At 39.4% G+C, this 13,488-nt stretch overlaps 2 protein-coding genes across 2 annotated transcripts in view; one reads left to right on the top strand and one right to left on the bottom strand.

The window, feature by feature from the left end:
* The window catches only part of LOC148056027 (uncharacterized), a 72,695-nt gene extending 60,224 nt beyond the window's left edge, over window positions 1-12,471 (top strand). Inside the window, exon 5 of the mRNA XM_087755601.1 lies at window positions 11,600-12,471. Within this exon, the coding sequence (XP_087611727.1) occupies window positions 11,600-11,640 (41 nt within the window). The 3' untranslated portion in view covers window positions 11,641-12,471. The remainder of the gene's footprint in view (window positions 1-11,599) is intronic.
* The window catches only part of CFAP74 (cilia and flagella associated protein 74), a 50,141-nt gene that overhangs the window by 24,087 nt on the left and 12,566 nt on the right, over window positions 1-13,488 (bottom strand). Inside the window, exons 12-19 of the mRNA XM_087755554.1 lie at window positions 12,706-12,916; window positions 11,619-11,801; window positions 10,379-10,552; window positions 9,140-9,258; window positions 5,930-5,996; window positions 5,323-5,412; window positions 3,234-3,407; window positions 1,148-1,322 (exon numbers count right to left, since the gene is read on the bottom strand). Of these exons, the coding sequence (XP_087611680.1) occupies window positions 1,148-1,322; window positions 3,234-3,407; window positions 5,323-5,412; window positions 5,930-5,996; window positions 9,140-9,258; window positions 10,379-10,552; window positions 11,619-11,801; window positions 12,706-12,916 (1,193 nt within the window). The remainder of the gene's footprint in view (window positions 1-1,147; window positions 1,323-3,233; window positions 3,408-5,322; window positions 5,413-5,929; window positions 5,997-9,139; window positions 9,259-10,378; window positions 10,553-11,618; window positions 11,802-12,705; window positions 12,917-13,488) is intronic.

Raw genomic sequence — 13,488 nt, forward strand, 5'->3', positions numbered from 1 at the left:
ACGCCGTCAGGAGGACCCGCGAAACAAGTGAAAGTGCTGCTTCACTTCAGTTTCAAAACGACCGCAATAATAAGTACCTTTTCATTGAAGGGTCTCCCACCAGGGCTTCAAAGTGCCTTAAACTAATGCCTCAGGAGAGGGACGAAGCTAACTCTGAACTGTATGGCAGTAACCAACTGGCCACCACACGCTTCGCATTAACCAGGAAAAAGATCAAGGTGCCATCAGATAAGTTAGCGTGCGTGGGGACAGCTGCCGCGACTTACAGAAGCACTCCATTTCACAATACAGATCCTAGCTTTAAAAAGAAAACACACCCACAACCTTTTCATGGAACTTTTAGTTTCCTGCAATTGGAATGTTCAATATCCAGAAGAAATATTAAAGAATACAGATAAGTAAGAAATTAAGGAAGTCTTTCTTCTACAAGACTGGATTTTTTTAAGCACGTAGTAAACATTAGGAATGAGATGGCAAAATGTCTGAGGAGGTTCATCTTTCTGCTTCCTTGTTCCTAGAATTACAGACTATAAAAATAAACCTGTCATGTGGATTTCTATTCTGAGAAGCAGGCACTCAGTTGCTAAGACAATGTGGTGGGCTCGCCGTGGCTGGCCGCCAGGTGCCCACCAAAGCCGCTCTGTCGCTCCCCCTCCTCAACTGGACAGGGGAGAGAAAATATAACAAGAGGCTCGTGGGTCGAGATAAGGACAGGGAGAGACCATTCACCAGTTACCATCACCGGCAAAACAGACTCGACTGGGGGCAATTAGCTTAATTTATTACCAATCAAATCAGAGTGGGGTAATGAGAAATAAACCCAAATCTTAGAACACCTTCCCCCAACCCCTCCCTTCTTCCCAGGCTTAACTTATTTCTGTATTCTTCTGAGGCTGAATTGTTGATCACTAATGAGAAGTGAGATTCTCTGCTGCTTTTGATATAATGGTGTCAGTACATTATTTTTAGTCATTTTTTGTGAGGCAGCATGCAAAGAAATATAACATTACTACTAGAATGATGAACTACTTAATTTACTGAGTAACTCTGCAAACTGAGTTCCACAGTTCGTTACAGGAAACTCTACAAATGGATAACGCTTAGCCTGGGACGCTGCACTGCCAATGGTCTCAAATAGTCTCCTCACCCGCGGAACCACTGCTCAGGCTCGGCTCCGTCCTCTGCTGCTCCCCCCGGGCTACACAGGAGGTCATTTCTGCACTATGGTCAGGAGAAATTTCTTCCTTCTTTTCAACTACAGATGTCACAGGACTATTGCTGACTTTCTTTTCAGGGATGCAGTCATTGAAGTGTTGAGTAAGCTATCAGAAAACACAGAAAAAACATTTTCTACTGTGACTGTTCATCTAGCTTGCACCAGCTCCAATTTTATCAAGCAGTTGCAAATCAGATGTGTTTTCTTGCAACTGTTCCACATTACAAATGGAGAAATGCGTTGCACTTTCTACAAACTGCACATTCTATTAGACCTTTATCAATGAGCAGATGTAATTTTTGCTGGCTTCCCAAAACAGGTAAATAATATAATGGGAGCAATACAATACAGCGTCAGTTATTTTACAATTAACAGAACCAACATTTTTCTAGTGGAAACACAGACAGTTCTATGTCAAAACTAAGTCTGCTAAAACTAGACCTCTGTTTATTACACACCTACAAAGCCAGAATACAGAAGGAAAACCATGGATACAGACGGTGTTATTTCACAAATTCTTTATTTGAACCACGCTTTTAATGTAAGGATAGTGTGAGAGCTGAAAACCATGGCAAACAGCTCAGCAGTTTCACTGTACATACTATTTAATGGAGTGTTTCAAAAGAGAGGTCAACCCTTTTCTTAGAACTTAAAACTGGGTTAGGTTATCAAGCAGGGAATTTCGAAAACCATCTGAGCCAATTGCTCTTCAACAATCAAAGAAATTAAAGACTGCAGTGATGGAACAAAGATGAAGTATCTGCACTGTGTTTACAGGAACATGCAGGCACTTCAAAACAAAGATATGCAACCCCGTAGGGATATTCTCTCTGGTCAGGGACCTGTGAAATCTATTTATGGCTGCTACCTATGCAACACTTGAGGGAAAAGGAACATTTATGATAACGATATTCATCAACACAGGAATTACAAAGCATGAGTTCCTACCACAGTGGGTGGGTGGTTGTTGTTGGCTGGTTTGTTTGCTGTTTTTTTTTTTAAATCTGAAGATTTCCCCACTTTAAGAATAAAGTCCACAACTTAGTTAGAAAAGGAGCAAGTATGTCTTCAGATTTAAGCTGCTCAGTCTTCTCAAAAATCTGCCCCACAGTGCTGACGTGCAAAGAAGATTGTATGCATGCTTTCGTTATCTTTTTCACTTAAAATTACCTGCTACATGGAGGAGTACCTGCTAGGATTCCTCAGTTTTCTGTCAAATTTGGAACTGGCATGCTGTAGGAGCAATCGCTCTCAGGTCTAACACCACACACACTGTCAGCCCTGCACCAGGTGCCTGAGGTTTGGTGCATTTCAACAGCCTCTGCTTCATTCCCACCCAGGACAGCCCACAGGACACAACATTACAACCATTTGCGTTCATTCCACTATTGATTTGAGAGATCTTCCTTCCATTCTTTTAATAATGTTTATTATTATAGTTTTCAGGCAACAACCCTCAGTGTAATTCTTAGTCAAACTAAGACGACTTTTTCCCTTGGAACAACAGCTCGTCAATAACTGCGACTGTCCTTCTTTGATAGGAAATTTAAATGAACAGCTGTGAAGTTTTAAAGGAAGATCACAGACTAGCGCTCCCAATTCTCATTACTTTACTGCTAGTTTTGCAGCAGTTGGCATTTTTCTGAAGTCCAGGAGCTGGGATTTTAAATGACTCCGTCAGAATCTCCTCTTTTAACTAAAGTATTTTTTCCTAATTTTCATGGATCTGGAGAAAATAGGAATCACGACATAAATGACCAAAATGTTAAAAGTTATCATTGTTGGTTCCCCCTACCCCCCCCCAATACTCATTTTTAAGTTTGTCTTGTGATATTTGGGGGTCTAACAGATGATATTAAGATGTGCCAACCCAAACATAAATGAACTACTAAAGGTTGGACCAGATGATCTTCCGAAGTCCCTTCCAACCTGAGCTGTTCTATGATTCTGTGTGATTCTACCACAGTGTGCAAAGCAGAATGTTTCTGTCAATTTAGGGAAATGCTTTTGAACCTACCGTTCTTCCAGGAGAAGATTTTGCTGTTGCTCTGCATGTACTGCTGTCACCTGCTGACGTCTGAACTTTGAATCTTGTTCCCAAAGCTCCGCTGTTTGTCAGGTTGATGGTCCGTGAAATTGTCTCTCCCACCACATGGCTCCCAAAGTCAATGAGCTCTTTATCTAGTGCCAGCTGTGAGAAGATAACCCATTAATTACTACTGTCCTAGATAGTCAGTAATGTCAATTGAATGAGCATCCACCTTTTCAAGAATAGGACTTTAAAGCTCTTATTATCATTTCAAAGAGCGTATCAAATAACACGGAACTGTGAGTATCCTTCTGCCTTTTTGCAGAAGCCAACTCATTAAAACAACGTCTTGTTAAACTGAGCCACTTCCCTTTCAGTCCACTATATGACAAGGGAAAAACCAGGTTAAATTCTGGTCGTAGTGGCAGCTTGCGTAAGTCTTCAGGTAGTTACTCTGGAAGTAGGTAATGCTTACATACCAATTCAACACTGGTGCTCTTGTGTTACAGTACAATGGCTTTACTAGCGTCAAGCTGAGAAGCAAGCAGCATTTAAAAATCATATAGTGACTACGTATCAGTTTATAACACATCCTGTCTTGTTTCTTTGAGCTGCCATGGTTTACAGCCAGTTTAAAAAGTAATACACTGCTTCCTATAGAATTTTTAATGACTTTGCAATGGGGTATACGATAACGAAAGACTTGTAATTCAAGTTCAAGCACCAGAAAGACAAAGACAACTCGGTTGCTTGCTAGTATCCTGCTTACAGCTGAACTCTTCCCACTTCCAGGGCATAAAGAACAGGAGTATCCTGCGTGTAACCAGCACGCAATGCTGGTATGAATTCTCTAGATGAAGAAAACTATTCCTCTGACCGAAGATGATTTTGCTGGCTTTCTACTGTAGTGTGCATTCTCATCATCAAGGTCTTTTAACTGAAAACCATCAGAGCGCCCTATACACAGTCAGATTTAAGTATGCAGTATTGATGTGATATCGTTCTAGCTTCCTACAAGTGCTTAAAATTAAGCGCATCCTTAAATACTTTGCTATATTGCTAATATAATAATTATAGTGCACCACCTTTCAGTTACTTCCCCCCTTCTATTTTCTGTGTAACAGATTCTTCTTGATTCATTTCCCTGGGCACAACAGTTTCAGTGTGCAGTCCAGTAGAGAAACTTTACAGGCAATCTTATTCATTCCATTTACCGAAATGTAATATCACGAACTCCAGGAAGACATTCATATGTTTAAAGCCTTTTAAAACTACTTTTTAATTTTTAAGTATGCTCCCAGTATATCCCAAATTTTGCATTTGCCAGTCTTATTCCGATACTGGGTGTCTCCTTGCATAATCGTTTTCCTCTAGCATTGTATATTCTAATCTATAATTTCTTTTGGCCTGTAAAGCCAAATCTGCTCTTAGCTGTGAAGGAAGTAATTTTGAAACAAAGTTGTTGCTTTTATCAAATACTTTCTTCAAGTTAGCTCATAGAAAGTTAAGGTATCTAAAAAAGTTAGTGCTGCTGTAGTTTCATCTCTTAACAGCAAGAAAATGATGTTCTTTGCTTAAAATTCGGTACAGAATTCTCAGAAGATTTTGAGGTGCTGAAAGAAAGGAGAGATTATATGCTTTTTATAAATGCCAGAAGAGATGGAAAGATATCGTGATATTTTGATTTTTGTCTACGTAGAAAATTAAAGTTAAGAATAAACTACTGCAGGTGTGGGATTGAATTTCCAAAAACTGCAAGGAGAAAGAGAGCTCATTTCCAGCAGGCGTTTCTCTTCCCTCCATTCACTACGCGACATCGTGGCATCAGCTTCTAAACAGAACTACTTCAGTTAAAGTTACAGTTCATGGTTAACCAAATCCCTTAAGATACTTCTGTATAAATCTCAGTGTAATCGGGGAAGTTAAGGAATTCATAATTTTCTGGAAAGAGACTCCATTTAAAAGAAAGGAATATAAATTCCTCTTGCTAAATATTTTCAATAATGTTTACGCTGTCTCACATTTTCTATTACTGGTGTTACACTGACTCTGAACATACTTTTAAAAAGTCACTTACAATGCATCTCTTGGCCGTACATTTCAACGGAACAGAAAAAGAACCGGTCTGTGCCATAAACATGACTTCCCCTTCCAGAGTTTCATTTATCTAGAAACAAATGAAAAAAAACAAACCACCAAGTAATTTGCAAAGATTTAGCCTATGTAGTCTGATGAAAACCATTTTCACTCATTCTTTGAGTGACCTACTAAAATGTATCTGTACAGATTCTACATTTCCGCTTTAAAACACTCTTCGGTAACTGCCTGGCTAATTTTAGCTAGGCAATATTATAAATCTTTTCATTTGGAGCAAGTTTCAAAACATACTCCAAGAATACTTAGTGACGGTTGGACTCGATGATCTTAAGGGTCTTTTCCAACCTTAATGATTCTATGATTCTATGACAGGCATTTTTCTAAAGCGTGCCCTTAGAATACGCCTTATTACAATTTAACAGAGCTCGAAATGCACACAGTTGTCCAAGTACAAGAGTACCTTTTCTAGAAATGCAGTTTGTTTCCTTGTTAACAGTTAAGAAATTAAATTAATGATGTTTTGAATCAGAGTAGTGATTATACTGGGATTCTCACCATCATGTCACTTAGCACTCAGGTGCACTTACCATTGGCTTAAATGTCACCACTATTTCACAGGACATCCCAGCAGATATTTTGCCAGGTGGGTCAAAACTGTGGAGATAATTAACATAAAACTCCAAATTAAAGCTGTGTATGAAACCCCCAGCTCCTATTCTGGTAACAAGGGCAGATTTTTTTATTTTTTTCCCCCACTTGATTAATTACTTAGAGAAGTCGGAATGAGTGACAGATGAATGAAAAGCATGGAACCCTGCTGCAACTGTAAAACTGCAAAGGCTAATTCTTTATTGAGGTTTGAGTCTGAAAGTGCTTTTTAAAGGCAAGAATCATTGCCTTCGTGCTACAGACAAGGAGGCTGTGGCCAGACAGGTGACGCTGAGGCTCATTGTCATCCCCAAGAACAGGGTGGACCAAGCGCCCATTCCAACAACTCGGAAGCAGTCTTCTCCCACATCCATTGAGGGCTGCTCTAACGTCTCCCCTGGCCAAAGGGGAAATGAAGGGGAGGGGGGGGAAAGAAGGTAGCTGCAAATGATTAGAGAATGTGCTGCCTGCTGCAAACTGTATCAAAATGATCTTGAATAGAAACTGCCACTTATTTCAATGCCTCATTTCATGGTCTCTGTGATGCAAGCAAAATGCCCATCAGAAGACAAGAAATCTCACAGCTGCACTCTAAATGAAATTATGAAGGCACTACTGGAGACCTGTTCTGCCTGACAGAAACAGAAGGGAAGCTAGACAAGATAGAGAACCAAATGTTGTTAGCCATGGGAGTACCCAAGTAAACTGGAACAGAGAACGTACATGCTAATCATAATTTTATCAAAACAAAATTAAAGCCAAACAAAAGCAGGACAAAACATTTTCAAACAGAAAACTGTTCGGAATTCAGGAGCTTAAAACGTGACTAGGGAAATAAGCATCTGCATACACTGGCAGTTTCTCCTGAGAAAGACTTTAAGGAATAGCTCCTTCTATTTCAAATGTTACCTTGATTAAATACTCATGATTTAGAGCACAGGCTGCCAAACACACACACGCACAGAGAACCACTACGCTAAGAACAGACTCCCATTGCATGGAGACGTAATAATGCTCACTTTAACCATGAGAATATAGCTTTTTATTAGCAAATCTAGTGTCTGTCGCTGAGAGCGGTTCTCAAGCATTATGGCTACAACCACCCGTGTAAGTGATTTAGAGGACAGCTGACACCACGACAGCTTAGACGTACTGGGGATTTTCAAAATACTTGGTAAAACCGTTTTGTAACAATTCATGTGTGGTTCTACTTGAGAAGAGATAAGCATTATACGGTGCAAGATCAGTGTCTACAAATCTGATCTGCGCTGTTCAAATTATTAAAAATATGAGAATGGATTAGAAGATCTATAGATGATTTTTGCTATTATCTATCTGGCAAATGTATGGGTAATGAATTTATTTGAAAAAAATTTAATTAATTCATCAGACATCAAAAAAAATAATTGACTCATTCAATTAACAATACCTGATGTTTAATTTGTATTTGGAGAGTACTTTAAAAGGCAATTATATCAAGAAAAGACTTAGGCCTTTCAGAAGGGGTTGTTTCGTTTGTGGTCACAAATCAGAGGTACTGATTTGAAATATATAATTGTCCAACATACTGAATGAGAAAAAAACCAACAATCTTTCAGAGCAGGGAAAAAAAGTCATTTTGTCAGAAGATTAGTAACTTCAGGCTTTGTAATAGAAATTAAACATGTATTATAAGTCGGTCAAAGTTAAATCCACATACGTGATTTCAAAACAAGCAAAAAACAACATTCATATTCAGCCGAGCACCAGAGCAAGTTTAAAAGCTTAAGTGTTGTGCTGTATTGTGGTCAATTATGCATCTCCGTTAGTCTGTGACTAAAGCGCTAAACATCTTTACCCAGATCTTCTCCAGCAGCTGGATTCAGACTTTGTAGCTCTCAAGTGATTCCATTCCGTCAAGGACTGCAGCACGTTCACATTCCAACGCACTCTTAGAGGGACTAAGTGGGACAGCAATGGCTTAACTATGCCCCATCATTTTTCTTATCAAGCCAGCTAGAAATTCCAAGTGCAACCTATCGCTACGAAGTGGCAGTGGGTAGTGAGCTGTAAAACTATCTCCGGAGTAAGACATCAGTTACTGTGGTAATACGACTTGTTTGTTCCACTGGGGCACGGTTAGAGAGTCACAGAAATGCTTTCTTCAAGTCAGTCAGCCTTAAGAGTTGAAACCATAACTTTTTATGGAAGCCAAATGAATTAGTTCTGATGTCTCCTATTTGTCAATAAGCTCCACTTACTTACAAACAAGAGCCTTAGCTTTTTTTTCCACTTCCAGGCTAGACTACCACCATTTTTTGTTTCACAGAGTTCCAAGTAAATACATTATTTTCTTGACTTCATTTTTTAGATAAAGGCAAGTTGTGAAAAGTAGTATTTTCTATTTTTAAAGGCTTGAAATATCTCCACAGAAAGCTAGTCTCTGAATTATTCTCAAAAAGAAATATTTTGGGGATACTTCCATTTGTTTATTTATAAACAATCAAATAAAATTATCAATACAGTTAAACAGATTAATTTGCAATTTCTCCCAACTGGACAGTGCTTCATTTTATAACCTGTCATCGGGATTATATTAATGGAATGATGGGAAAGACCACAGGATTTCCACTTAAGTGTTCTTTGCGCTGAGATCGCTTCCTTTATTTCATCAGCTTCTTCACGTTTGAACTTCAGCAGTAATCTGGAAATTACTGTGAATCAGGCTATGAAGGATGCCAGCTGGTGAAAGAGGTTTGCCTGGGCTGAAAGCCCTTTGTGGTGGCCCAGAAAGAAGCTTGGGTCCTCTTTTACTTTGTACCTACAAAGAGATCCTTTAGGATCCCTTTTTAAAAGGGTCTGATATTTTTGGAAAAAAGCTTTCTACTTCCCCAGGGCTGGCAGCTACCACAGGTCTATATTGCTGTCCGCAGATTAGGGACTGGCCCCTTGCTATCACCACTACAGAAACCCACGCCATGCACCTCAGGCTCAGTAAGCCTCTTACTTCTCAGCTCTGAGACACAGTTCCTTTCCTCATCACACAAGAATGGAATATAATAATTTAGATATATTTACTGAAATCTATTTAATTTGCTACAGAATTGGGTTACATCTCCTGTTGTGACACAAAGGTAAAAGCAGCAATGAGTCGAGTTAATTTTACTCACTGAATACTGATGAAGTCCTTGAGCCATTCACTGATTCCCACTAGTCTGCAGAAATTAACACTGTAGGATGCATTTATCAAAACGATCTTCTTTTTGTAGATTTGACCAACATCAAAATCCTTGGAACACCAAACACAGCAGGTGGCGTGAATTACAGGAAGCAGCATTTACACACGTAACGACAAAACCGACTACTTTTACCAGAGCTGTGCTCAGAGCCCCCGCTGGGACCACAGGCCTGTGTGCAAGGTATTGTATAAACCCAGAAAGCATTGCCTGGCTCCAAAGAAACCCTTTTAAAAGATACAGCCAGGAACTCGTGCTTCACGGATGGGGCAACATTGCCTGGGTTTGTACACAGCTCCTGCACCAAGCCGCTCTGTCTTTTCCTGCAGCGAATGTGAAAAACTTGATGTCACGTTCATGGTCTAACAGAGTTGTTACCAATTTAGACTGTGTGTGGCAAAGACAATACAGATTTTTTGAACACCGAGCTAGGTGCCGCTGTCTTCCAACGGAGGTCTGCTGTTTCTGCGCAAGGCACAGGCTCCCAGCTCCCAGTCAAACCAGAACACCATGAAAGCTGTGTCCCTGGGCACGCTCATTAGCACACGGACAAGAAGAGTCCCGCAGGCTGACTGGCAGCAGGTTTCTGACAGAAGCCTTGTCTGTGCGCCACACCAGCAACCTTCTCAAGTCCAGAGAAGGCCTAGGCATGGTGTCATGCTTTTTAACAGCACACTTGTTAATCACAACAGAGAGAAACTGCAGCTCCGTTTCCCCATGACCAGTACAATATGATGGTCACTTGCAAACCGAACTCTTAACTGGATTGTAGTCATGACTACTGTAAGGACATTATTTTATAGTAATAATGTATGTACAAATAATATATAAGTAACAGTTACACTGCCTTTTAAAAAGCATGGAACACAGTCTAACAAGATGTTTCATCATTTGTCACCTTTCTGACAGTATTTAAAACCCCTTAAGTAAAGGAAGTATTTTATGATTTAGACATAAGGAGTAAAGCTAAGTAGTTTCTTTAATATAACTTACCTAAGAGGTCGCCAGAGAAAAAGGCAAGTACTGTTTCAGTTTTGACTAAAGACCTATTAAAGACAACAAGGATTTTTTTTTTTCTTCCCAGTGCAACAGAATTTTGATCAAGGCATCGGCATATACGTATAGTAGATACATTCATCATCTTTAGAGATCCTATGCAGAATGGCCACTAACCTGGAAATGAATGCAGCTTGGTTTACTATAGAAAGGACATCCCTTATGTTCACGCCCAGACACTATTTGCTTGTGAAAAATTCCAGTTTGGAATTCCTCCATTTTTTTCTCAGAAATGTCTTTTTTCTCTACCCTTGGAGCCAGCTGCTTCGGATCCATTGCTTCTTTGGGTATCTAATAAGGAACACCAGTAAAAACCACCATGACTAAGGAAGTGTGATCGCTGAATCCGTAGCTCAAAGTAGAAAAGTCTGGAAATGGCATCTTTCAGTGTCCGCCCAGCCTTTGTCCGTTTCTCTCCAGATCAAAGTCAGCCTCCCAACTTCTATACGAAGAATTTAGTTTATTCTCCGCTGTCTGTTCTGTAGTTTATCATCATCCCACGCTATGACATCGTGTTTTTAATGGCAGTATTAGCTCTTCTGCACTTAGAGTTTTGTCCCCTCAACTTCTTAAACAAATACTAATTCAGAAAAAAACCAATCAGCTAACTTCACCGGAACATTTCAGTCATGGGCCAGCGCTTCTTTCATGCAAGCATATGAATATGTACTGACATTATTTCTTCTTGATTGATTATAAAGTCTGCTCTTAAAGGTCTTCTACATCTCAAAAAAGCGGTATATGCAAGTATACCCTGGAACAACACTTAAGATCTTAACTACACAATTCCACCTATGAGTGTATTTTTTACTTCTGTTTAGAGTATAGAATACTATTACTTTGCTGAAAATATGCTTTTCTTTGCCTAGGTTGGTACGAAAACTTGTTTCCACATAAAGCAATCTGTGTTGCCAACTCAACAGAAAGTCATGTTTAGTCTTTTTACACTCAAACAAGTGAGCATGATGTGATGTGTCTTCACATAGCTCTGATTTAAAACTGAAGTATTGTTTTCCCTTTAAGAGAACAAACACTGCAAGAATAGTGTCAAACAGCAATTACTCTGATGATATTCACATCTGAATCTCTACATCTATATAATAAAGTCTGCGTTTTAACTGCAGAAGAGATAATTATTGTTTTTAAGCAAGGTTCCTAAACCAGCACTTGCCAGTGTCATTACTTCAGATACGGACAAGTACTAGGGAGGCAAATGAAACTTTTCTTATCCATTAAAATACTTACAGATACTGTCAAAATTTTGTAAAGACTAACTTCACAGTGAGTCAATTACAAAAGGATCTCATCTACATTGTTTTTTCTTTTTATTTCTAATAGGAGATATCACAACATTTACCTTGCGCAAGTCACGTTCCTGACTCCAAAGCCCGGGGAACTCTGGTTCTGCTAGGGTCTCGTCCCTCTCGTTCTCATCTTCACCACTTCCACAGAGCACATCATGGGGTCTTTTTTCAGAAGTCTCTCCTACAGAAGCAGTTCTCTCACCAGCTGAGGAACAAGCTGACGGAGAGCACCACGACTTTTGTGAAAGAAGTTTTGAAGATATGGTTAAAAATTACTAGAGGACAGTTACTTCAACAGTTAACAGTTTCTGAGGAGATCTTTTAATACAAAAATGACAGGTCTATAAAGTTCAGAGGCCAAAGATGACCACTTACGTCAATCCTTTCTTAAGACACTGAATACAGACAAAAATCTTGTGTTAAAAGCATCTACATGACATTAACTGTATACTACAGGAGGCTAGAAACAGTCCTCAGGCATAAGAATACTGACTGTAGTTTTTGAATGTTTTGTGTATCACATGACGACCAAGGACTTTGTGTTGTTGTAGTATGGCTATTCCTACCAACACCTCTCCCTCACCCCTTTTCTTTTAAATACCTAAAGATTGCATGAAGCCGCTAGTTTGATCAGGGAATTCACTTCACTCCGCCTCCGTTTTCCAGGCCAGTACTCCCTGGAATACCATGCAGATAAAAACACCCGTCCGGGAAGCTCATGTCTAGAGAGAACCACTGTCTCCTTTCTAATACAGTGGAAACGTTTCTCTTGTGCTGGCAAACGAATCTGAGCCCTTCCCCAGGGATGAAGGTAACTAAACAGGAACGGAGGGTGCTTTGCATGGTTTTTGATGCCTATTGCGATTCATGTGTTTGAAAATTCACCTCTTCTTACAAATGCCCTTAAAAAAGCACCCCACACCAAACAGGACAATGTCTTCATTCGTACAAGGATCAACAATCAAGAAAAGGGAGACTAACAGTCATTAAGAGATCTAATGGAGAAATTACTCCGCACTTGTTCTGTACCGTCTGGTATTTGGTTGTAGCCTGTGCTATTCGCAGGCAAAAGAATTCCCTGCCCTGCACCTTTGACAGAAAATAAATCTAAAGGCAGTTAATTCTTAGGCCTTCGTTTACCTGTGATATTGCTCCAGCTGAACGTTTGCACGTCTTCTCAATATACTGCCATGTTTTCATTCTCCACAGTGAAGAATCCTCAAGTTTACCGCCACCCTTAATTGCCTTAGTACAGGACTGACTTTTTTTCTGCTTTTGAATATAAGCTTTTTCTTGCAAAATTTGAGATACAATCTCAATTTTTCTTGATTTTTGCTGTTCTCTAGAAGCTCTGTAATCCAACGGTGTAAGAAATATTAAACCAACCATGGTTGTTTACTAGTAATATTAACTACAGTCCAGTTTCTTTTGAGCTCTTAAGCTAAATAGCAAGTCTTTAAATTGAGTGCAGTGGTAATTTGTGCCAAGACACCAGGCGATTCAGAGGCTAATTATACATTTTTGCAGACAAACTATGCTCACAGTGTTTTAGAAGTTGAGGAGCTGACAGAGCATACCAGTCATCACTACTGAAAAAAAGTTTTTAAATAATTTTCCTAACCTAGTTAGCTGTTTAAAGAAAACTGCCTATCTGAAATCCAGTGCATTTAATAAAGGGAGGAAGAAAGGCTAAAGGTAAGGACATTAGCACTGAACTTGGAAGACATGAATTCAAAGCTATGTGCGACTACAAATTCCATGACACACTGGGTAGTGTGACAAAAGTGACAGTAGATCATTTAATCTCAGTTTTAATACCAGCAGTTCAATACATGATTTTCTGCAACAAACATTATCCACACTAATGATCACTTTTAATATAGACTTTCACCTCTTCAGCTAATCCACATAAATAATTACTGA

Source organism: Nipponia nippon, unplaced genomic scaffold (assembly GCF_047370975.1).
Source record: "Nipponia nippon isolate SJK-2023a ecotype South Korea unplaced genomic scaffold, ASM4737097v1 scaffold_19, whole genome shotgun sequence".
In the NCBI taxonomy this organism is placed as follows: domain Eukaryota; kingdom Metazoa; phylum Chordata; class Aves; order Pelecaniformes; family Threskiornithidae; genus Nipponia; species Nipponia nippon.